Below are 23,277 nucleotides of genomic sequence, written 5' to 3' on the forward strand. Positions count from 1 at the left end.
AGGCAAGTAGGTCCAGAGCATGTTTGGAGAAAGAGAAGCAGAGGCGGGGGTGGGTGGTTGGGGCAGTGGGGTTAGAGTGAAAGACAGCAGAGAGGAAAGAGGAGTTTTACAAAATTGAAATTGTAGAAAGATGGGAGCTTGTCACATGAGAGGTCCTGAGAGGTAGCTCTAAGACTGTAAGAGTAACTTGTGAGGGAAGAGAGATGCGGCTGAGAGTCTAGAGTTAAAAACGGTCCTCAGATGAACAAATTGGGCAGACGGAGTGGCGCTCTGAGCTTACTTCTTTTCCTTCTCAGCATATTCACAGCCGGAGCACCTTGGAATGTGCCTACAGGACTCACCTGGTCGCTGGCATCGGGTTCTACCAGCATCTCCTTCTCTATATCCAGTCCCACTACCAGCTGGAACTACAGTGCTGCATTGACTGGACTCATGTCACTGACCCCCTCATAGGTCAGTGATGCCGAGAAGGCTTGAGGAGCAGGTTCTTGTGCCTTGTCTTCAAGTTTGAATAACAAGTGACCAGCCAGGCAAACGGAGCACCTTCAGATGCTTTGTAAAATGAGACTTATTCACACAATCAGGAGTTACTTAGGGTGAAGGTTTTAAGAAGTTAGAGGCCCAAGACTGTGAACTGATGTGGAGGCAGAGGGAGGGCGAGGGTCCAGTGTAGATATAGCTCTGGAAGGTGCTGCTAATCTTTTTGTTTGTTTTTGTTTTTGTTTTTTCCAGACAGGGTCTCTCGCCAGCCTCTGCCTCCCGAGTGCTGGGATTAAAGGCGTGTGCCACCATGCCCGGCTGGTGCTGCTAATCTTTGTTGTTTTCTTCCAGTTGAGTTCTGCTGGCACTGTTGTTTTTAACTTTGGAGATTGTTTTCCAATGTTTGGTTAAAGTTTTGAAATCTTCAGAAAGGTTGGAAAGTTGTTGATAGTCTTTCAGTGGGGGTCTTCCCTTTAGCTCAGCTAGCCTCTAGAGGCCCTTCCTCCATCCCTCCTTGCTCTCTCTGTCCTCCCCCCTTCTTCATAGTCTTGCTCCAACTTTCACTAGGAGGTAGATTTTCTGGTCAGAGATGGAAGACATCTCCTTCCTGATAGTGTTCTCGTAGCCGAGCATTCATTCATTCATTCATGTTGGTTTTTTGAGACAAGGTTTCTCTGTATAGCCTTGGCTATCCTGGTCTCTCTTTGTAGACCATGCTGGCCTTTGCCTCCCTAAGCTCTGGAATTAAAGGTGTATACTGCCACACCATGCTATTTCTATGTTTGTTTTGTTTTTTAAGATTTGTTTATTGTGTTTCCAGTGTTCTGCTTGCGTGTGTGCCCGCAGGCCAGAAGAGGGCACCAGATCTCATTACAGATGGTTGTGAGCCACCATGTGGTTGCTGGGAGTTGACCTTAGGACCTTTGGAAGAGCAGGCAGTGCTCTTTAACCTCTGAGCCATCTCTCTAGCCCCCAGTTTGGTTGGTTTTTTTGAGACAGGGTTTCTCTGTGTAGTCTTGGCTGTCCTGGACTCACTTTGTAGACCAGGCTAGACTTGAACTCACAGAGATCCACCTGCCTCTGCCTCCCAAGTGCTGGGATTACGGGCATGAGCATGCCCAGTCCCTATTTCTGTTTTTTTTTTATTTTATTTTTATTTTTTAAAGATTTATTTTTTAGCCAGGTGTGGTGGCACATGCCTTTAATCCCACCAATCAGGAGACAGAGGCAGGCAGATTGATAGGAGTTCAAGGCCAGTGTAGTTTATAAAGTTAGTCTAGGACAGCCAAGGCTACACAGAGAAACCCTATCTCGAAAAACAAAACAAAACAAAAAAAGAAACCAAAATTCTAGAATTCTCACTACATACCTTCACATAAGGAGCTTTTGTTTGTTTGTTTGTTTTGTTTTGTTTTTCGAGACAGGATTTCTCTGTGTAGCCTTGGCTGTCCTTGACTCACTTTGTAGACCAGGCTGGCCTCGAACTCACAGCGATCCGCCTGCCTCTGCCTCCCAAGTGCTGGGATTAAAGGCATGCGCCACCACCACACGGCTTAATTTATTTATTATGTATACAAATCTCATTACAGATGGTTGTGATCCAACATGTGGTTGCTGGGAATTGAACTCATGACCTTTGGAAGAACAGTCAGTGCTCTTAACCTCTGAGCCATCTCTCTAGCCCCCGAGTAGCTTTGATATAGTTCCTCACCTCTCCTAACCCTGGAGCCTCATCTCTTTCTGTTAAACTTCTATGTTGATCTTCCAGGTGGCCTTCTTCTTGGGCACTGTCCTGGGTTTTTGTTTTTGCTTTTGTTTTTTCGAGACAGGGTTTCTCTGTGTAGCTTTTAGCTCTCCTGGAACTCACTCTGTAGTCTGGCTGGCCTCGAACTCACAGTGACCCGCCTGCTCTGCCTCCCAAGTACTGGGACTGAAGGCATGCGCCACCACCATCCAGCTATACTGTCCTTCCTGTTTTAGGGCCTTTCCTTTGTGCTTCTGTCTCTACCTGCTTGCTAAATAAGTGTCTTCTCATCTCTTCCTCTTTTCTTTATTAGAAGATGTTTCTGCCTTAGTGGGGGTAAAGAATGGGCTCATAAATTAATATCTGTCTCTGTGCTCCCTCCTCCCCCCTTTCAGGATGCAAGAAGCCCGTGTCTGCTTCAGGAAAGGAGATGGATTGGGCACAGATGGCATGCCACCGATGTTTGGTGTACCTGGGGGATCTGTGTAAGAATCTTCACCTTTTATTTCCTCTGCTTTGGGCTATGAGAAAAGTTCAGTGTAAAATACAAGATTTTTTTTCTATGCCCGCTCCCAAATAATGACACAGAAGCCTCTTATTTTTATTATAAGCTTCAGGACTATAGCTGAGCAGATACTGAGCTATTCTAACCCGATAACACTATCAGACCTACTTCCCAGCCACTTGGTTTGTTACCTGCCATCTTGGTCTCACTCTGGCACTTGCTTCTTCATCAGTGTCCTGATGGTGGACACCCTGCCCCTGTGGTCCCCACCTGAAACCCTCTCCCTGGGATCGGAAGTACCCCCTTAACTCTTCTGCCCAGCTATAGCTGTTCTGCTTTTTAATAACCAATCTGAAGGTGATTGAGAACATTTTTTTACACAACATTGAGACAGGAGATGCTTCATAAAAATGACAATGCCAAAGTCTGGACTGCAACCAGATCTCTGGTTATAGAAATCAGCGTTTGAATACACAGTGCACAAAATCATCCTCCAACAGTCCAGGCTGCTTCAGTTGTTGGTACCATCTTTTACATATTAGAGAGCTGAAGAAACAGTTAGTAACTGTCATCTTTCAGTGCCTGTGAATCAGTGCTCTATGGAAAGCTAGGAATGGGGGAGTACCTTTGATATTGGTAGTAGTCAGGATGATGACTATTTCAATAGGTCAGGAAAAGTTGTAACTTGGGTCCTCCTCCTCTGTTATCTCTCTGGGCTCCGAGATGAATAGGAACTTGAGCATCAAGAAGATCAGAGAGTCGCCAGGCGTGGTGGCGCACGCCTTTAATCCCAGCACTCGGGAGGCAGAGGCAGGAGGATCACTGTGAGTTCGAGGCCAACCTGGTCTACAAAGTGAGTCCAGGACAGCCAAGGCTACACAGAGAGACCCTGTCTAGAAAAAAAAAAAAGACGCTCAGAGCACATGTACTCCATGGTGCGTGGTGCTGAGACTGAAAAGGTGCTCTCTTGCTTTATAATGCTGGGTCTCTAGCTGTAGTGGACTTGCTGGGAACATTACGTTTCACTGCTCCCCTAGCTCTCTCCCCACTGCACTCATGGCGTACTCATGACCACTAGTGTGCAGAGTCCACTGTTTGACATTAGCTGGACCAGTGTCTTCCTGTAGAATCAACCAGTAACGTTCCAGAACCAAATACCAAAGGTCTTTGCAAGCATTATATTTGCTACAGCTCCCTTCATTGAGGAGACAAATCAGGACATCAGGATGAACCTGCTCGCCTGATAGACGCTGATTGTTTATATTGTGAATCCATCAGCAAGGAAGAGAGTCAAGCACTGTATATAGTCACAGACTTAGGACTGTGTCAGGGACCCTACAGCCTGTGTCTTAGTTCCTGTCCCTGCCTCCCAGCTCTTTACAGCTTTTCAGGGTGGGCTCTGATGTGGAGGAGGGCCTTCTGAAACAGAATGGTTGCGTTTCTCTTTCACACAGCACGCTATCAGAATGAATTGGCTGGTGTGGACACTGAGTTGCTAGCTGAGAGATTTTACTATCAGGCCTTGTCAGTGGCTCCCCAGATTGGTAAGTGTCCTCTTTCGATGTACTAACCAGAGTGTTTTGGAGAGGTAGGCAGTTCTGTTGGTCGTAGACAGGCCTGGTCCTTGATTTTCCTGCTCTCCTATCTGACCATGGTACATATTCTTCCCTTTGTGACGCACACAAGGAAAGAAAAATGAGCAAGTCTCAATGGAGAAGAGGAGGAGAAATGGCTCCCCTGTCTGTGAGGTCTCTGTAGAAAGAAGAAATCATGCACCAGCTTACCAAACAGAAGGGGTAGTGGAGAAGGGGTAAGGTTCTATCACAAGGCTGGAGATGTAGCTTAGTTAGTAAAATGCTTCCCAAGCCTTGGATGTGATCCCTAGTACTACAGGAGCCAGGCCTGCTGGTGCATACTTAGAATCCCCATGCTTGAGATGGAGAATTTGGAAGATCACAAGTTCAAGGTCATTCTTGGCTATGTGCCAAGTTTGAGACCAGCCTGAGCTATGATATCCTATCTCATTATATATATTTAAAGATGGCATTATAGACAGAAATGGGGATTCAGTGTAGGGTGTAGTAAGGAACTCAGACATTGATCAAACAAACTGAGCTAGAAGAAAGGAGAGGGCTCCACTAAAGAGCTGCAGTGTAACAGCGGTTGCACCCCAGGGTTCGGGTAAGTCCTGGAAAAGCAAAATGGAAAGATAAAAGAGTGATGTGCTGGTCACTTGAGGTTCCAGTTTTTTTTGTGCAGGCCCAGCATTTTCCCCCTGGAGTTCTCTGATGCTTAGTGTTGGTTGGGCCCGACAGCCTTGGACTTAACTTCATGAATTCTCTTTGATCCAGGAATGCCATTCAACCAGCTGGGCACCCTTGCAGGCAGCAAGTATTACAACGTGGAAGCCATGTACTGCTACTTGCGCTGGTAAGTGCTTGCCACTCTTTCCCACGCCCTGGGGTCCTGCTTTCACTTCTGTATCCTCCCTGCTTTCTCTCTGCCCATCTTTATTCTTTCCGTCCTTCACATGCTAGATTGAGGGTGTCTTCATTCAGGGGCTCCCTGACACAACCCTGCTTCGTTTTACAGAGCACACGGATTTATAGGCCCTTGGGATGTTAAAACACAACACTCTTAGGGTAAATGTGAGCTTGTTTTCCTTTTGTTGTTCCTGTGTTTGTTGTAGTTTTGTTTTGTTCTTTTGGTTTTCCGAGATAGGATCTCTCTTTGCAGCTTTGGCTGCGCCAGACTCACTTTGTAGACCAGGCTGGCCTCGAACTCACAGTGATCCACCTGCCTCTGCCTCCCAAGTGCTGGGATTAAAGGTGTGTGCCACCATGCCCAGCTTTGTTTTTGTTTTTGAGACAGGGTTTGCTGTGTACCTGTGGCTGGCCTAGATTTCACTGTGTAGCCAAAGCTGACCTCAAGCTTACAGTGGTCCACCTTCCTCTATTAAGTGTATATACTGTAATAGCTGCTGGCTTTCTGTAGAGGGAAATTTTGGGGTTTGTTTGTTTGTTTGTTTTTTCTGGTTTTTGTTTTCTTTCTTTTTTTCTTTTTCTTTTCCTTTTTTTTTTTAAAAGGAAAGGAAGTTCCTATGAGACAGAGTTCTCTGTGTAATAGTCCTGGCTATCCTGGGCTTGCTTTTGTAGGCCAGGCTAGCCTCAAACTCATAGCAATCTGCCTGCCTCTGCCTCCCAAGTGCTGGAATTAAAGGCATGTGCCACTACGCCCGGCTGCATATGTGTTTTTACTTTTCATGTATTCCTGGTGCCCAACGAGGTCAGAAGAGGGCATTAGATCCCTGAAACTGGAGTTAAGATGGCTGTGAGCCACCTTGTGGCTGCTGGATATCAGAAGCAGGAAGACCAGGAATTCAAGACCAGCCTTAGCTACATGAAACCCTGTCTCAAGAAAACAAAAACACAACCACCAAAACAAGCATGTCACATAGTCCCAAAGTTGTTGGTTTTGTAATGAAATAGGTATATTGAAGATTCAGCACTACCATGTGCCAGCTGTGTAACCTTGGATAGTTCGTTTTTGTAGGTTCTTTTGTTGTCTTTATATAGGTAGATGGTATAGGGTACATTGTGTGCCTGACCCAAGTTAAGTGTTGAAGCATTAGCAAATAATGTTTGTTGGTTTTTTTGTTTGTTTGTTTTTGTTTTTGTTTTTGGTTTGGTTTGGTTTGGTTTGGTTTGGTTTTTCAAGACAGAGTCTCTGTGTTAGCCTTGGCTGTCGTGGACTCGCTTTGTAGACCAGGCTGGCCTCGAACTCACAGCGATCCGCCTGCCTCTGCCTCCCGAGTGCTGGGATTAAAGGTGTGCGCCACCGCGGCTGGCAAATAATGCATTTAAATACACTTGGTTGCAGTAAATGCTTGTACAATGCTACCCATTGCAGGTTAAGATGATATATTTCAGGGATGATAAGTTAAGCTTGTAACAAAGTAAGATTCATTGCCACCTCTTTACTTAAGAGAAGAATAAAGATGATACCACTTTTACTTTGATGAATCCATGTGTGTGTCCCTGTATCCATCCCTGCCTGTATCCCTCCCCAGAAAAGAGTGCTAAAGAGTCTTTACCCTGAGTTTGTACAAAGAAATTGAGGCTGAAACACCCTCAATTTAATAGTAATGGTTTCTTCTTTTCCAAGACAAGGTTTTTCTGAGTAGCCATGGCTGCCTCTAAGTCACAGAAATCTGCCTGCCTTTGCTTCCCAAGTTCTGGGACTACAGGCCAGGCCACTGTGCCCGGCTGGAATGGTTTCTTAAGGCCCCTTTCCCATTTCCTCCTATTCCTCTGTCCAGATGCAGTAGCTTACCCCTGTTTCTCCTTCAGCATCCAGTCAGAGGTGTCCTTCGAGGGAGCCTACGGGAACCTCAAGAGGCTATATGACAAGGCAGCCAAAATGTACCACCAGCTGAAGAAGTCTGAGACCAGGAAGCTCTCCCCTAGCAAAAAACGGTAAGAGGGACCAATGGGGAGGAGGACTGAGTGGCTGCAGTGGGATGACAGGGACTGTAGAGCCATTCCACATGTACCCTGGGTGCCTTTCATTTCAGATGCAAAGACATTAAGAGGCTGTTGGTGAACTTCATGTACCTACAAAGCCTGTTACAGCCCAAAAGTAGGTGAGTAGAAATGAATGTGAACAGGAATGGTATCAGGCAAGTCCTAGCCTAGATTCTCGTTACATTGGTCAAGGAAGGAGCATTTGCTGAACCGAGTTTTCTGTGGGAAGGGTTCACCAGCTGGTTGTCTTTGGCATCCACACTATTGTGTCTGAGCCTGTACTGGCTGACACAAGACGAATGACTGACTGACTGAATAGACACCCACATTCTTCTGTGGGGTTTTGTTTGTTTGTTTGTTTGGTTTTTTCCCCTCTGTTTCATGTTGGGGCTGAAACACCCTCAAGAATTGTTTGTTGTTTTTGTCAATTAAACAAAGGCCTTGTTCATACTGTGCAGCTTCAATATTGTCTTCTTTTGACATTAGACACCACCCTCCCCGCCAACCCCACACACACAGTCTCTACTTTAGGATCTGGTAGTATTTCCTTTTTTTTTTTTCCTTTCCCTTTTGAAACAGTGTCTTACTATGTGGCCCTTGTTGTGGATCAGGCTGGCCTCTGGCTCACAAGTACTGGGATTAAAGGCTTGCTCCATTGTACCCAGCTGATTTGTTTGCTGCTTGCTTTTTTTTGTTTATTTCCTGTGCTAGAGGTTGAACCCAGGGCCTTAAGCATGCTTGGCAAGCACTTTACCATTGAACTACATTCCTAGACTCTGATGTTTGAATTGTCCTTTTCTTTACCACCCCCACCCCATCACTGATATGCCCTGTTTCTCTTGCCTTTCCACAGCTCCATGGATTCAGAACTGACCTCACTTTGCCAGTCAGTCCTAGAGGATTTCAACCTCTGCCTCTTCTACCTACCCTCCTCACCCAACCTTGGCCTAACAAATGAGGATGAGGAGGAATGCGAAAGTGGATATGCTTTCCTCCCTGACCTCCTTATTTTTCAGATGGCCATCATCTGCCTTATGGGTGTGCACAGTCTGAAGAGAGCAGGTACTCTTTACCATGTCCCTTTGCTCCCCACTGTCCTGTTTGCAGTATATTCACAAAATACCCTTCCACAAGTAAGCCCTCCCGCCTAGGTAACTACCTGGTATATAGAGTGAGGACTAGGGAAACTACTGATAGGACCTCCTATGAAGGAGCCGAGGCGGCTGTAGGCTCCTAGCTCTCCCCTAACCCCACTCCCTAGACAGCCACGTGGTCTCCATGGTCCAGGCTTTGGTATTGGAGCCCTTAAAGCAGTCTGGAACCCTTCTGGCAGACATAGTGCTAGGTGCCACAGCTCTTGGGTTACCAGGAACAGTCTCAAAGCCCAAGATAGGTGAGCTAGGATAAGAGGGTACACCTATATGAAAAAGTGTGGGGTGAGCTGGTACATCCTAGTTTGTGGGAAGGCAGATACTATTCCAAAGACTTGAGAAACCTTTATTTTATTTTATTTTTTTAACCATAGAACTAGCTTTGAAGCGTAGTTGTGTCATTGATGAGTTAAGAGCAGGTAAAACAGGGTGAATTGATGATGCTTACTCCTGCTCTTCTGGTTTTAGGATCCAAGCAGTATAGTGCAGCCATTGCTTTCACCCTGGCCCTCTTTTCCCACCTGATTAATCATGTCAACATACGGCTGCAGGCGGAGCTGGAAGAGGGGGAGAACCCTGTCTCAGCTTTTCAGAGTGATGGCACAGGTTCGCGCAGGGAGGGTATAGGAAAGTTTGCATGGGTCTTGGGGGTGGGGCATAAGGAGGGTAATTCATGTCTAGTGGGAGGTGGAGTGAGAGGGCACGTTGCAGCTTACAGGCCCTAGGTTTTTCTATTCCTCCCCCCTTACTTTCCTCTTTACACAGATGAACCAGAGTCAAAAGAACCACTAGAAAAAGAGGAGCCTGAGCCTGAGCCTCCCACTGTGGTGCCTCAAGCTGATGAGGGCAGAAAGAGCCGCAAGCACTCCCGACTCTCTTGTCTCCGTCGCCGCCGCCGTCACCATCCTCCCAAAGCTGGTGATGAGAGTGACCTGAGTGAAGGTTTTGAATCAGACTCAAGCCATGACTCTGCCCAGGCCAGTGACGGCTCAGACAGTGGCTCTGACAAGAGTCTGGAAGGCAGGGGGACTGCATTTGATGCAGAGACAGACTCAGAAATGAACAGCCAGGAGTCCCGGTCAGACCTAGAAGACATGGAGGATGAAGAAGGGACACGGTCGCCAGCTCTGGAGCCCCCTCAGGCCAGATCAGAGGCTCCTGATTCCCTCAATGGCCCTCTGGGCCCCAGTGAGGCGAGCATTGCCAGCAATTTACAAGCCATGTCCACTCAGATGTTCCAGACCAAGCGCTGTTTCCGACTGGCTCCCACTTTCAGCAACCTGCTCCTGCAGCCCACCACGGAACCTAACATTGTGGCCAATCCCAGGGCTTGTGTCAATGGAGATGTGGACAAGCCTTTAGAACCAGGTACCTAGGTCTCTGTCTCCTGCTTGAGTGCATGAGGGGCCACTCTCACTTAGAGTGACCTTGCCCTTGATGCTTTGCTGTCACTCAGGAATCTTTTCCTGTGCACGTACTCATTCCAGCTTCCAAGACATTTGTTGTCTTGTTGCTTTCCACCACAGACTGCCCTGTGGCTTTGGGCTCTTCCTTCCTCACATTGGTAGTTGTACTTCTTTCCCTCATGGTGTCAGCTCCTGCCAGGGCTCCTAGAAGCTAAACATAATGCTCCTGTCAGAGCAGTACATTTATTTATTTTATTTTATTTTATTTTACTTTATTTTATTTATTTATTTTGGTTTTTCGAGACAGGGTCTCTCTGTGTTAGCCTTGGCTGTCCTGGACTCACTTTGTAGACCAGGCTGGCCTCGAACTCACAGCGAATCCTGCCTCTGCCTCCCAAGTGCTGGGATTAAAGGCGTGCGCCACCATGCCCGGCTTCAGAGCAGTACATTTAAATGACACTCAAGTGTCCTCTTTGTGGAGTGTCTCCTTTTTTATGTCAAGCACTAGGCTAGACTGTTTTGGAGTGTTTTCTTTTGCTACTAGTGGGGAGCCAGCCGAGGAGTTTATGCAAGCTGGCCAAGTGTTGCACCACTGAGCTGCACCCCCAGGGGTCACAGTGTTGTCTTATCTTCGCTTAGCAGTCTGTAGTGGAAGAGCTGCCCTCCCTGCTCTAAGGTTATCTTTAACCTCAGACTTTGTACAGGGTGCTTCCTTTTCTGGAGCTGCAGAAGCATGTCCTTTCTGGTCTTAGTAAGCCCACTACTTGTTTTTGTTTTGTTTTGTTTGTTTTGGTTTTGGGTCTTTTGGGACAAGGTCTTTCTATGTAGTCATGGATGTCTTGGAACTTGCTCTGTAAACCAGGTCTCAAACTCAGAGATGTTTGTTTGCCTGTGCCTCTTGAGTGCTGGGGTTACAGGCGTGCACCGCCTTGCTCAACCAGATAAGTCTTTGTTTTTGCTTTTGTTTTTTTCCCGAGACAGGGTTTCTCTGTGTAGCCTTGGCTGTCCTAGACTCACTCTGTAGATCAGGCTGGACTCGAACTCACAGAGATCCACCTGCCTCTGCCTCCTGAGTGCTGGCATTAAAGCGTGAGCTACCAATGCCCACCTGAGATTTAAGAAATTTTAAATGAAGCCAGGTGTGGTACATGTCTTTAATCCCAGCATGAAGCTTTTCGTTTAAATTTGTGGACTGGGCAGGGGGCTAACCGTGAGTGCTATCAGAACAGGCTGTAGGTCGACTGGAATGGGTGGGTAATGTTCCCTGAAAGCACTGGACTGTTGCCAAATGCTGTTCACTGCTTACCCTATTTTCTCTCCTTTGTCCCATCCCAGCCTCTGAGGATGGCTCTGAGTCAGAGGGGAGCGAGTCCAGCAGCCGCTCCTGTCGCAATGAGCGCAGCCTTCAAGAGAAGCTTCAGGCCCTGATGGCTGAGGGCCTCCTTCCTGCGGTGAAGGTCTTCCTGGACTGGCTGCGGACCAACCCTGACCTCATCATCGTGTGTGCACAGGTGTTTATCCCATGTCCTACGTCTTCGGGTCCCACAAGTTTGGAAGGGGCTTAGGCAGCCGAGAGCCTGACTGGGATAGCAACAGTAGGCATGGTCTTTTCCCTCAAAGAGCCTGTGGCCAGGGCACAGAGAAGGGGCTGCTCGTTCTGCTTTGTGTTTTCAAAGCTGACTTAATAGCTGACGTTCTCGGTGATGTTGAGGGCCAGACACGGTAAACAGGAATAAATACTAAGGAAAGAGAGACAGCAAAGTGGAGGGCAGCAACAGAGATGGAAACTCAGGGCAGATCTGAGGCTTTCCAGGTAGAGGCTGGGGCTTAGGAGAAGTACTCTTGGGAGCCAGTGCTGTTAGCTTTGCTGCCACAGGGACTGGCTGGGGCCATGCCTGCACCACCTTGGATGAGAGCCTCAGTCTTGAGCTTGTTAGACTTGTGCTCAGTGTTGAAGTCTTGTTCTGCTGTGAAAGGCCCCGATCCTTTCCCTGTGAGTTTCCATTGGCTAGAAGCCAGCTAACTCCTGGCTCTCACTGTCACAGTCTATAAAGCTTCTCCTGGGGGCTGTACTGTCTTTTTTAACCAGGTTCCCTTTTTTGAGACAGGGTCTCTCTGTGTAGCCTTGGCTGTCCCGGACTCACTTTGTAGACCAGGCTGGCCCAAACTCACAGCGATCTGCCTGCCTCTGCCTCCCAAGTGCTGGGATTAAAGGTGTGCGCCACCATGTCTGGCCTAGGTCCCATTTCTCAAGTCGTCCATGAACTCTTCCTCTTGCTGATGTGCCTACCAAGTCCCTCTGGGTCTCATAACAAGGTCCCAAGTGTACCTGCCTTGCATTGTCTCTCGCTGGAGACTTCTCCTTTTTCTCCCCAGAGCTCTCAGAGTTTGTGGAACCGCCTGTCTGTGTTGCTGAATCTGTTGCCTGCAGCTGGTGAGCTCCAGGATTCTGGTGAGTGGGGCCCTAAGACTTCTTCCCACTCACTGGCCTCTTCAAACTGGCTGGTCCCTGTCCTGTAACTTAGCTTTTGGTTAAGAGCCTCCTTAGCACATAGCCTCTCCAGTTCCCACACCCACACTGCTGCTCCTGAGCTGGTGGCCTTGTGTGTGAGGAGGTGTGCTTTCTGGGGAAGAATGGCGTGGCTAAGAGAAGGGAGGAGTCTGAGAGCCAGGCTTGTCACCGTGCTGCCTGCAGGCTGTGAGGGCTGACATTCAGAGTTCATCATCAGCTCATCCTCTGCCACCTTCCAGCTAGAAGGAGCCTGCCATTCTTCTGGAGCCCTTCTCTCACTTCTGTCAGGAGCCTTCCTGAGCTGACTGTCCTTGTTCTCCCTTCCTGGTTTCTTCTCCAGTTTCCAGCTCATATGACCTAGAGTTCTGCCTCCTTAGCCCCTTGTGTCATCTCTCTTCCCTCCCCTCTGTCCATCTGTCATAGGGCTATGTCCTGTCTTATCAGCCTAGTAATTCCCTATAGGAGATTTGTATCTCTGTGTGGTCATTCCCCAGGGCACTGGTCTGATATTTTCCTTCTGCCTAGGCCTGGCCCTGTGTCCTGAAGTCCAGAGTCTCCTTGATGGCTGTGAGCTGCCTGACCTCCCTGCTAGCCTGCTGCTCCCAGAAGACATGGCACTGCGTAACCTACCTCCTCTCCGAGCTGCTCATAGACGCTTTAACTTCGATGCAGATCGGCCCCTACTCAGTGCTTTAGAGGAGGTAAGGCACAGCAGCATTTCTTGGCTGGGGCAGGACACCCTGGTACAGACAAGGAGCATCCTCAAGGCTATAGGCTTATCTTGACCAGTGTCTCTAAAGCTGTGCTACTAGTAGTGTGTCCTCCTGCTGAGGGCAGGGCAAGTTAATCAGGACGAGGCATTTTCAGCTTCTCAGCCAGAACTGAACATCAGTCTAACTAGCAGAGCCTGAAAGCACATACAGTACTCTTTGCTCAGCAGCTTTTCCCCTTGAGTCTGTTACCATATACACCATCTGGGGGCAGCAAAGAGAAGCCAAGCGGGCAGGATACTGAGTTTCCTTGGCCTTCTTCCTGGCTACTAACTCCAGTCAGAGAAGCATGGCTGTACTTGGTTTATATGTTAGGGTTCTAGGTCAGATTTCTACCTGGTGGGAGGGTTACTGACGAAAAAAATTGGGAATTGTGAACCTAGTAAGTTCCTTTTTTGTTTGTTTGTTTGTTTGTTTGTATTTTGAGACAGGGTTTCTCTGTGTGGAAACTGTCCAGCTGTCCTGGACTTGCTTTGTAGACCAGGCTGGCCTCGAATTCACAGAGATCTGCCTGCCTCAGCCTCCTGAGTGCTGGGACTAAAGGTGTGCGCCACCACACCCAGCAGTTCTTCTTATTTTACATGTGAGAAGCTAAGAGCCTGAGGAGAGATGGCATTAGAGCCCAAGTCTCCTCACTCCTGGACCCGTGCCTTGTCTGTCTTTCTTTGTCCTCTTTGCAGTACTGAGGATCAAACCCATGGCCCCATACCTGCTGGGTAAATGCTGTGACACTCAGCACTCTCTGTTTCTGTCTTCAGCCCAAGGCCTGGCCTTCTGGTCCTTCTAGGAGTTTGTGCCCTGCTAGCCTCTTCCTTGTCTACAGTCAGTGGTTAGTGGGTTCACATCTTGGTGCCCTTCCCCACCCTATATGCCATGTGCTTTTCCAAGAAGCCCTTGCTGCCGTGAGGTGGCTGGGTTAGCAGGGGAGCAGGAGAGAGGGAACTAGGGCTATTGAAGTGACTGCTCAGATTGGCTCAGTCTCCATTCCTCCCCAGTCGGTGGTGCGCATCTGCTGTATCCGCAGCTTCGGGCACTTTGTTGCTCGCTTACAAGGCAGCATCCTGCAGTTCAATCCAGAGGTCGGCATCTTCGTCAGCATTGCTCAGTCTGAGCAGGAGAGCCTGCTGCAGCAGGCTCAGGCCCAGTTTCGTATGGTGAGTCAGCCTTCCCTTCCCTGGGATTCCTGAAGAACCAAAGTAAGGGGCTCAGCTGCACAGGTGGTCCTCATGGGAAGAACTAGGAAGCTAGTTTGGAGGTCTAGCAAGGCATGAGAGGTGGGGCTGCTAGGTAGGGCATGAGAGATACTTTGAGCAGACTCAGTGTGGCTCAAGACCTCTCCTCAGACTAACTTAGTCTTGAGGCCATTTCTCTCACCAGTGAGTCTGTGAAATAGAAAAGTCACCAAACCTTGCTTGGCTAGCTTCCTATCACTTACAAGTGCAGGGATACATGGAATCAGCTATGGGTAGGCAAGAAGATGGAGAGATGGTGCCTGTTCGGCACCTTGCACATTGTCCTGGGGAGGGATGCTCAGCAGGTGTTCCCACGGCTTTCCTTTCACCAGAGGTTAAGACTGGGGGATGGAAGCCGGGCATGGTGGCGCACGCCTTTAATCCCAGCACTTGGGAGGCAGAGGCAGGCGGATTGCTGTGAGTTCAAGGCCAGCCTGGTCTACAAAAGTGAGTCTAGGACAGCCTAGGATACATAGAGAAACCCTGTCTTGAAAAACCAAAAAAAAAAAAAAAGACTGGGGGATGGAACAGAATGTGGGGCTTAAACTTGGAGGAACTCTCTTGTTTCAGACATGGTCCCATCCAAAGAGCAAACCATGTCCTGTGCTGCTCACACAAGCACTGAGTGTTCACTCTGCTATGCTTGTCAATATTTTGGACATGGGGTTAAGCAGGAGATATGGTGGTCTCTCTACTTGTTGGCTGCCTACTCTCTGACCATTAGTGTGCTTCTCTCTTGTGTGCAACCTGGCAGTGTTGTTCCTCATGACCGGTTAGCTCTAGTTCCTTTGTAGTGTGGGTGTCTGGCGTGGGAACTGTACCCCTCCTATGTCAGGGAGATGAGGGCCCTTCATCCCAAGCCAGACTGTTCCCTAATGCTCCTTTTTTCACAGCCATGAGCCAGCAGCTTCCTGATCTGAGTCTCTTTGCTGTGGACGTTTGACAGGCATGTGAAGGGGACATGTTCCCTAAAAGCTCCCTTCCTTGCCGCTTTACAAACAAGCATATTTTGTTAAGAACAAAGCTTTTGCGTTAAGGCTTGTATTGTTAACCCTGTACAGGAAAACATGAGGGTGGAGCTACAAAAATAGTGACTGGGAAGTTGTACAGCTTCAAAACAAAACTTTTAGAAGTTTTGCTGGCATTGTCTCTTAATTCACAGGTCGCAAAGAGGTAGGGACTGGGGACAGTGAGTACCTCCCATGTGGTGCTCGTGCTACAGGCCACACTGCTTCCAGCTCTGCCTAGGTCACAGACTTGACCCCAGTAGCTCATCCCCCACTGGCATCTCCTACCATGCACCGAGCATTCTTTGTTTAGTCTGTTCTACAAGTGCCCTTTCATTTCACTGGCAACATCCTGTGGTGTGGGTGCCCACATCCTCATTTTTGTCTGAGAAAGCAAAGGAAGGGTCTAAGACACCAAGTCAGGTTGGGGGAAAACCTTAGGGGCTGGAGGAATGGCTCAGAGGTTAAGAGCACTGTCTGCTCTTCCAGAGTTCCTAAGTTCAATTCCCAGCAACCACATGGTGGCTTATAACCACTATGTGAACTGATGCCCTCTTCTGGGCATACATGCAGACAGAACACTGTGTACATAATTAATAAATAAATATTAAAAACAAAAAACAAAAGCCTTAGTTATTTGATTTGTTTCAGTTTTAGTCTTTTTTAATCATGATAAGATTACCTGTATATGTCACCATGCCTGATACCAGACCTGAACACTTATCCCGACTGTTCTGTGCTACTTTGGGGGCTTAATTTCTGTGTAGCCCATGTGCTGGCCAGGACCTGCTGTCCTACTGCTAAGTGTCTGCCAACTGATTTTTTGTGACAGGGTTTCTCTGTGTAGCCCTGGCTGTCCTGGACTCACTTTGTAGACCAGGCTGGCCTGGAACTCACAGTGATCCATCTGCCTCTGCCTCCCAAGTGCTGGGATTAAACGTGTGCACCACCACACCAAGCTGAAAAAGGATTTCTTTTTTTTTTTTTTCTTTCTTTCTTTTCTTTTTTTCCTTTTAAAGATTTATTTATTTATTATTATGAATACGGTGCTCTGTCTGCATGTATACCTGCAGGCCAGAAGAAGGCATCAGATCTCAGAGATGGTTGTGAGCCATCATATGGTTGCTGGGAATTGAATTCAGGACATCTAGAGGAGCAGTCAATGCCCTTAACCTCTGAGCTATCTCTCCAGCCCCCCAAAAGGATTTCTTTCTGAGGCCAGCAGACCTACCTCTGAGCTGCTAAACTGTGGTGCTGACCGAAGGGCTTTGATTCACTTTCTGGGTCTTGGAATTTCATAGTGACGATTTAGCATAAAAGGTCAGGTTCATTGGCTCAAGTTCTGCAGTGAGAAAAGAGGGACTTTGTCTACTTGGTGTTCTCCACTTCTGTAAGAGTGTGACCTTCACCTCTGGTCTTCTGTTCTTTTCTCCTTTGCCAAAGGGGCATGCTTGGCATTTGGGGCAGGGCAGTTCTTTTCTCTTTCTTTTCTTTTTTATTTTTATTTTTTTTTGAGACAAGGTTTCTCTGTGTAACAGCCTTGGCTGTCCTGGAGTCTTTATGTAGACCAGGCTGGCCTCAAACTCACAGACATCGCCTTTATCTGTACCCAAGTGCTAGGATTAAAGGCGTGTGCCACTGCTACCTTCTAGCAGAACAGTTCTGAACTGCAGGAGTCTACAGGGTAGGAGTGGATCTTGCCTAACCCTGGGGTAAAAAAAAAAAAATTTTGTTTTGTTTTTTTTTTGTTTTTTTGTTTTTTCAAGACAGGGTTTCTCTGTGTGGCTTTGGCTGTCCTGGACTCGCTTTTTAGACCAGGCTGGCCTCTAACTCACAGCGATCCTCCTGCACTCTGCCTTCCAGGTGCTGGGATTAAAGGCGTGCGCCATCACGCCCGGCTAACCCTGGGGTAATTATCCAACTATTGGTGTGTACTATTGGTACTATTAACTATGGACTGCCCATTTCTACAATTCTGTGTGATGCCCTATGTTACATTTGGTTATATCCCTTACTTGACAGTTTCTCGGCTTTTTCTTTTTCTTTTGTTTTTGTTTTTGTTTTGTTTTTCCAGACAGGGTTTCTCTGTGTAGCCTTGACTGTCCTGGACTCACTTTGTAGACCAGGCTGGCCTCGAACTCACAGCGATCCGCCTGCCTCTGCCTCCCGAGTGCTAGGATTAAAGGCGTGCGCTACCACGCCTGGCCTTTCTCGGCTTTTTCACATTGATCATCTCTCTTGATTGCTTTGAAGAGAAGCAAACCATTCACTTTGTAGAATTGTCTGGTTTGGTCTCATTAGAATGACGTCTGAAGAAACACTTGGCTTACCTAAGAGCCTTCAGTGGTGCCATCTACCTCACAGGACAGATTGTTTTTTGTTGTTGTTTTAAAACAATTCATTTTATTTTATGTGCATTGATGTGAGGGTGTCAGATTACCTGGAACTGGAGTTACAGACAGTTGTGAGCTGCCATGTAGGTGCTGGGAATTGAACCTGCGTCCTTTGGAAGAACAGACAGTGCTCGTAAACACTGAACCATCTCTCTCGCCCTGGAAGATGGTATGAAGGGCTTGGAACTTCATTTTGAAAACTGAAAGAATTCCAGATAAGATGATGGTGGACATTGGACAGTTTTGGGAAACTGTGGTTCTACTTAGAGAATGGGCATGAGTCAGGGGAGCCAGTGACTTAGAGCTCCCCAAAAGGCTTCTTCTTAGGCCAAGCCTTGTGCTCGTGAGGTAAGGGGAGGGCGTTGGTGTCCTGCTTGGAGGGCTCACTTGACAAGGCTGGCCAGCTGATGTGCAAGAGAGGGGAGACGTAAGCCATTCTGAGTGTTCTAACTTTGGCAGTTGGTGGTTCCTTTACAAGTGAAAGGAGGAATGGATGGGGCTGCTGAGCAGACAGGTGCATGTGTGGCCTGGACAGGATGAGCAGGTCTAGGCTAGGTCTGCACATGGGAAAACAGTGGCAGGTTGAGAGCAGGCCAGGGTATGTATGACCAGTGTCCCTTGAAGGGGGCCAGCTAGGAGGAGCAGAGGGTCAGAACTCATGGCCTAAAGAACAGCAGGTAGTGTCCTACATGCTAAAAATGCTCACTGTATTCTTCCCATGTGGCTGTACCAGGCATGGCCTCCTGCAGGTCACTTGTGGGGGTGGAAGAGGGAGTCCATGCCTCCCTCCACTCCTGTAGAAGGAGGGTCGGGGACTTGAGGGGAGGGCCGTAGCCATGCTTCTTATATCCGTGGTTTCCTTGTAGGCAGAGGAGGAGGCTCGGCGGAACAGGCTCATGAGAGACATGGCTCAGCTACGATTACAGGTGGGCTATGTGCACATTTTCCTGCTCTTGGTCTGGACCACTCTCCAAGAGCTCTTCCTGGCCTCTAGCCTGTTCTCCCTCATGCTCAGATTCCCTTCTGCTTTCCTCGTCTCCTTACCTCAAGCTTCATGTTCACCCACTTTCCCCCAAAGTCGCTGGTGGAAACACTCCTCTGTCCTCATAGCAGTAGGAGGAGCCCATTAGAGCTGCCTTGGCACTGGCAGCCTTGTGTCTTCTTGCTATCCCCCTCAACCCAGGCTGCTGGGCTTCGAACAGCTCCAGCCACTCAGCCTTTTCTTACCAGCTCGAGGTCTCCCAGCTGGAAGGGAGTCTACAGCAGCCCAAGGCCCAGTCAGCCATGTCTCCCTACCTCATCCCTGATACCCAGGCCCTCTGCTACCACCTCCCTCTCATCCGGCAGCTGGCCACCAGTGGCCGCTTCATCATCATCATTCCAAGGACAGGTAAGCCTATCAGGAGGTTACGTGCAGATGGGCTGTGCCTCGGGATTGAGAAACCCTTGTTTGATGTTCAGTATATATGTGGTCATGGTGAAGTCCTCCCACTGTGGATTGCAGAAGGCATGGGAAATAGGGAAACTTGAGTGGAAGTGCTTTCAGGGCTGTTAAGTGTATTGCTGGCTGGTCATGTTTTCGAAAAGATTCTAGAACCTTGTGGGCGTCACAGTCCTGCCTGCATATGTGTCCTGTACTGTATAGACATTTCCTGTAGAGTGGTCTGCAGTCCAAGCTTACCATCTTATCCTTACTTACTCCCACTCTATGCACCAGTGATTGATGGCCTGGATTTGCTGAAGAAGGAACAGCCAGGGGCCCGGGATGGGATCCGGTACCTGGAGGCAGAGTTTAAGAAAGGAAACAGGTGAGTGCAGAGTGGCTGGGACCTTTGTGTGCCCTGGGTCCATTATCTAGATGTGCTTAGCAGCCCTTTCCCTGTAAGTGAGAGGCGTGCCTCAGACCCTGTTACACAGTCCACATGCCACTTTGGGAGGTCGCAGCTGCTGAGATTAGAATAGCCTAAAGCCTTGGAGATCTGAGCCGCTGCCTTGTGTCTCTGAGGCGGACTCTGGGCAGCACCTGCTGGGAGAAAAAGCAACAGTTGGAATCCCACTCCAGGCCCGGGCTTCTTTGAAGGAGCTGTCATGCTTCAGGTGGTGACCTGATCAGACTTCCTCTCAAGCCCTTGGGGCTGAAGGAGCAAGAGAGGAGGAACAGGGCCCCCCTCCGCTCTGCCTCTGGCCTGCCTGGCCAGGAAGCTGCACAAGGCCTATTTGTTTGGAGGTCACCTCCAGAAGCTCCAGTTTGAAAGCATCTGCTTCAGCTGCCTTCCTGGCTCCTCCCCTGGGAAAAACCAGAAACTTGATGTTATCAGTAGAGAAAGCCAGCCCAGCGTCCAGGAAGCGACTTAAAAAGGCTCTAACCAGCTTGTTGGGAAGGACACAGTTCCCTTGTCTTCCCTGAGCTGACACGCCCTGTCCAGCCACAATGGCCTGCTTTGAGTAAATCGCCCTCCCTATCCCCTGTCCCACCTTTGTCGTCTCCTTCGCAGATACATTCGCTGCCAGAAGGAGGTGGGAAAGAGCTTTGAGCGCCATAAACTGAAGAGGCAGGACGCAGACGCCTGGTAAAGCCCGCTCCCCGCTAGAGCCTGTCAGAAGCTGACTCTGCTAGCCCCTCTCAACTGCCTTCTGCCCTTGGAGCAGGATGGGCCAGCGTAGCCTACCAGGATCCTCCCATAATTCCAAAGTAGCTTCAGCCCAGAGCCCTTCCCTCCCTTGGCCAGAGATGCCTAGGGTCAACATGTTTGTCTACAAGCCCTAGCACATACTCCAAGGCCAGCTTCTAGAACCCATAGCCACCAGCTGCCTGTCTTCTCTTGTCTCCTAGCACTCTCCCAGCCTCTAGCTTGCCCTGTCCCCTGCAGAGCCTTATGTTCAAATTATTGAACGGCTTGCTTTTGTTCCCTTTACCCTACATCCTCAGGACTCTGTATAAGATCCTGGACAGCTGTAGACAGCTGACTCTGGCCCAAGGGGCAGGGGAGGAGGACCCAAGTGGCATGGTGACCATCATCACAGGCCTTCATTTGGACAACCCCAGTGCACTCTCTGGGCCCATGCAGGTGAGTCATGGTGGGGAGTGGGAGGGCAGACCGGAAGAAGTACCAGGGAAGAGTCGTCTCCAGAGCCTCCAAACAAGCTGCCTTTTTCTCACCTTACCCCTTGCCCCACCTACCGTTTCAGCTTAGGCCCCTTATCTTTCCTCCTCCATCATTCCACAGGCTGCCCTGCAAGCTGCTGCCCATGCCAGTGTGGATGTCAAGAATGTTCTGGACTTCTATAGGCAGTGGAAGGAGATTGGTTGAGACTGGCTCCCAGGCCATGCCGTGGGGCTGACTCCAGATTTCTCCTGTTCTCCCTGGCTACCAGGATCACCACCTGTAGTCGCCCCACCACATGCAGACTCAAGCGCGCAAACAGGAAGGAGGGCCAGCTGCACTGAGGCTGCAAGCAGGGCCCAGGAGCCAGCTGGGAGGATGGGGGCCCCCTGTTGCCAAGGCGAAATCAGGAAAGTGAGGGAAGTGCTTGGAGTAGGAATGGCTTGGGGGATCCCTGGCTAGCCTTCCACTTGAGCTCCCCTGCTGTCCCCAAGGGTAGCAGCAGGGGCAGGCGTGGGTGTCTGCATTTCATTGGAGCAGCTCCTGGACTCAGAGGAAGGACGCCAGAAGGGCCCTGTCCTCACCCTAGATACGCAGTGGGTGGGGCTGGGAGATACTGGAGTGTCTGCATGGTTCTCTGCAGACCCCGCCCATCCTCAAGGGTTCCCCCCACCCCTGTCTCCCGTGGGGGTCGGGCAGCTCTGGAGCCAGCTGTGGGGGCTCTTAAGAAAGAGGGGCCTGAAGTGGCCTGTAGCACAGAGCAGGGGCTGCACACTCCAAGGCCCCACTTCCTTTCTTGCTGTTGCCCAGCTTCCAGGCCCACTTAGGGTGTGCTCTGCCTGGCTGTATGCCAGCGGTTGTCCCTTCCCCACCAGTTCACGGACACTGTGCTTTGTGCTCTTGGATGCTGTGCTGGGATGAGGGGTGCCAATGAGGGAGCGAAAGCCAAGGCCACCCATCTCACCATCCAGGGAGGGCTAGGGAAAGGGTGGCCGAGAGTCAAGATCCCTGGACGCTGCTTACTCAGGGCCCTCTGTTCTTACCCTCCTTTTTTGCCCATCCCAGCACTAGAGCCTCAGTGGGCTGAGCGAGGGCTGGCTTTGGAGTGTCAGATGACACAGGAGCAGAGATCATGAATAGCTGGGGGTTGGGGGGCGCACAGAACGGCATCCTGAGAGCAGAGCTGTAGGGGAGGCTCTGGCCAGGGCTGCCCCAGTTCCACCCCTCAGGCGGGAAGAGGAGCATAGCTGGGCTGGGTTCTTCTCTGCTTCCCCTCCTTACCCCAACTGGCCTTGCTGCTTTGGCTGTGCTTAGAGGAGCTGGCTTCCTGCCTTCCACTAAGACAAAATGTCTGGGAAAATCAGGGGACAGTTGGGGTTACCACATTTCCAATTCTGACAGAGACTTGAGACTCAAGCATCACTTAATAAAGAGCCCCTCCCCAAGCCTACTCTGTCTGCTGTGCCTTTTGTACAGGAGCCTTGTGGGAGGGCCTGGATGTGCTAGGCAAGGTCCACACTGTAGAGAAATGCTTTCTAAGTGAAAAACAAGGAGAGCCAACTGAGGCTAAGGCCCAGGTAAGAGTCGACTTTGATGGGGCTGAAGAGAGAGTGCAGTGGCTGAGAGCACATGTTGCTCTTGCAAAGTCAAGAGTTCAGTTTCCAGCACCCACATGGTGGCTCTGGCCATCCAGAACCCCAGAGCCAGGGAATCTGATGCATCTTCCACTTCTGACTTGACAGGCGCCAACCATATACATGGTGTGGATTCATCCAGGCAGAGCACTCACATACAAAAGCTTGGCCTTGGACAGGAGATTTTACTGATTTTTGCTTATGCATGCCATAAACACTGTCACCGTTAGGTTTCTTTGTGCCTCTTGAGTGATGGGATCAAAGGCATGTGCCCCTATGCCTGGCCAGTGTTCTTACTACCCTCCTGGCAGAATCATGCTTTTCTATTTAATAAGAGTACAGAGGATTTAATGGTGCTTGAGACCCTACATTGCCCCCTCTGAGCTAGCTGCCTGTAGCTTTGCCTTTGGTTCGCCATAAGAAGTCGCTGTCTCCTTTGTCATGAGAACCAGAGCCCATTGACTTGTCCATCTTGGTGTCTAGTAAACATTTACATCCCAGCATCCACTGATCCCCAGCAGGCCTGGCTAGACTACTTACCTTTTGGATATTTGGGGGTGGTGGTTGTTGGGTTTTTTTTGTTTGTTTGTTTGTTTTTAGGCAAGGTTTCTCTGTGTAGCCTTGCCTGTCCTAGACTCGCTTTGTAGACCAGGCTGGCCTCCAAATTGCAGCGATCCACCTGCCTCAGCCTCCCGAGTGCTGGGATTAAAGGCGTGCGCCACCACGCCCGGCATCTTTGGGGTATTTTGGAAGCAGCTTTCATAACTAAGTTCACTCCTGTGACCTAATGGCTCCTAAGTCCTTTATAACATCAGT

The 23,277-nt window shown here is 49.3% G+C and overlaps 1 protein-coding gene across 4 annotated transcripts in view; it reads left to right on the forward strand.

The window, feature by feature from the left end:
- The window catches only part of SMG5 (SMG5 nonsense mediated mRNA decay factor), a 32,099-nt gene extending 9,822 nt beyond the window's left edge, over positions 1-22,277 (forward strand). For all 4 annotated transcript variants that reach the window (XM_084769870.1, XM_084769871.1, XM_084769869.1 and 1 more), the window contains exons 4-22: positions 297-453; positions 2,620-2,709; positions 4,184-4,273; positions 5,081-5,159; positions 7,079-7,204; positions 7,303-7,371; positions 8,106-8,314; positions 8,872-9,009; positions 9,169-9,771; positions 11,145-11,320; positions 12,186-12,261; positions 12,847-13,022; positions 14,087-14,245; positions 18,590-18,649; positions 18,954-19,113; positions 19,441-19,531; positions 20,219-20,293; positions 20,653-20,791; positions 20,951-22,277. In XM_084769870.1, coding sequence (XP_084625996.1) covers positions 297-453; positions 2,620-2,709; positions 4,184-4,273; positions 5,081-5,159; positions 7,079-7,204; positions 7,303-7,371; positions 8,106-8,314; positions 8,872-9,009; positions 9,169-9,771; positions 11,145-11,320; positions 12,186-12,261; positions 12,847-13,022; positions 14,087-14,245; positions 18,590-18,649; positions 18,954-19,113; positions 19,441-19,531; positions 20,219-20,293; positions 20,653-20,791; positions 20,951-21,034 — 2,757 coding nt within the window. In that variant the 3' untranslated portion in view covers positions 21,035-22,277. The remainder of the gene's footprint in view (positions 1-296; positions 454-2,619; positions 2,710-4,183; positions 4,274-5,080; positions 5,160-7,078; positions 7,205-7,302; positions 7,372-8,105; positions 8,315-8,871; positions 9,010-9,168; positions 9,772-11,144; positions 11,321-12,185; positions 12,262-12,846; positions 13,023-14,086; positions 14,246-18,589; positions 18,650-18,953; positions 19,114-19,440; positions 19,532-20,218; positions 20,294-20,652; positions 20,792-20,950) is intronic.
- The last annotated feature ends 1,000 nt before the right edge of the window (positions 22,278-23,277 follow it).

This window comes from Acomys minous, assembly GCF_964271855.1.
Source record: "Acomys minous genome assembly, chromosome: 19".
NCBI classification, from domain to species: domain Eukaryota; kingdom Metazoa; phylum Chordata; class Mammalia; order Rodentia; family Muridae; genus Acomys; species Acomys minous.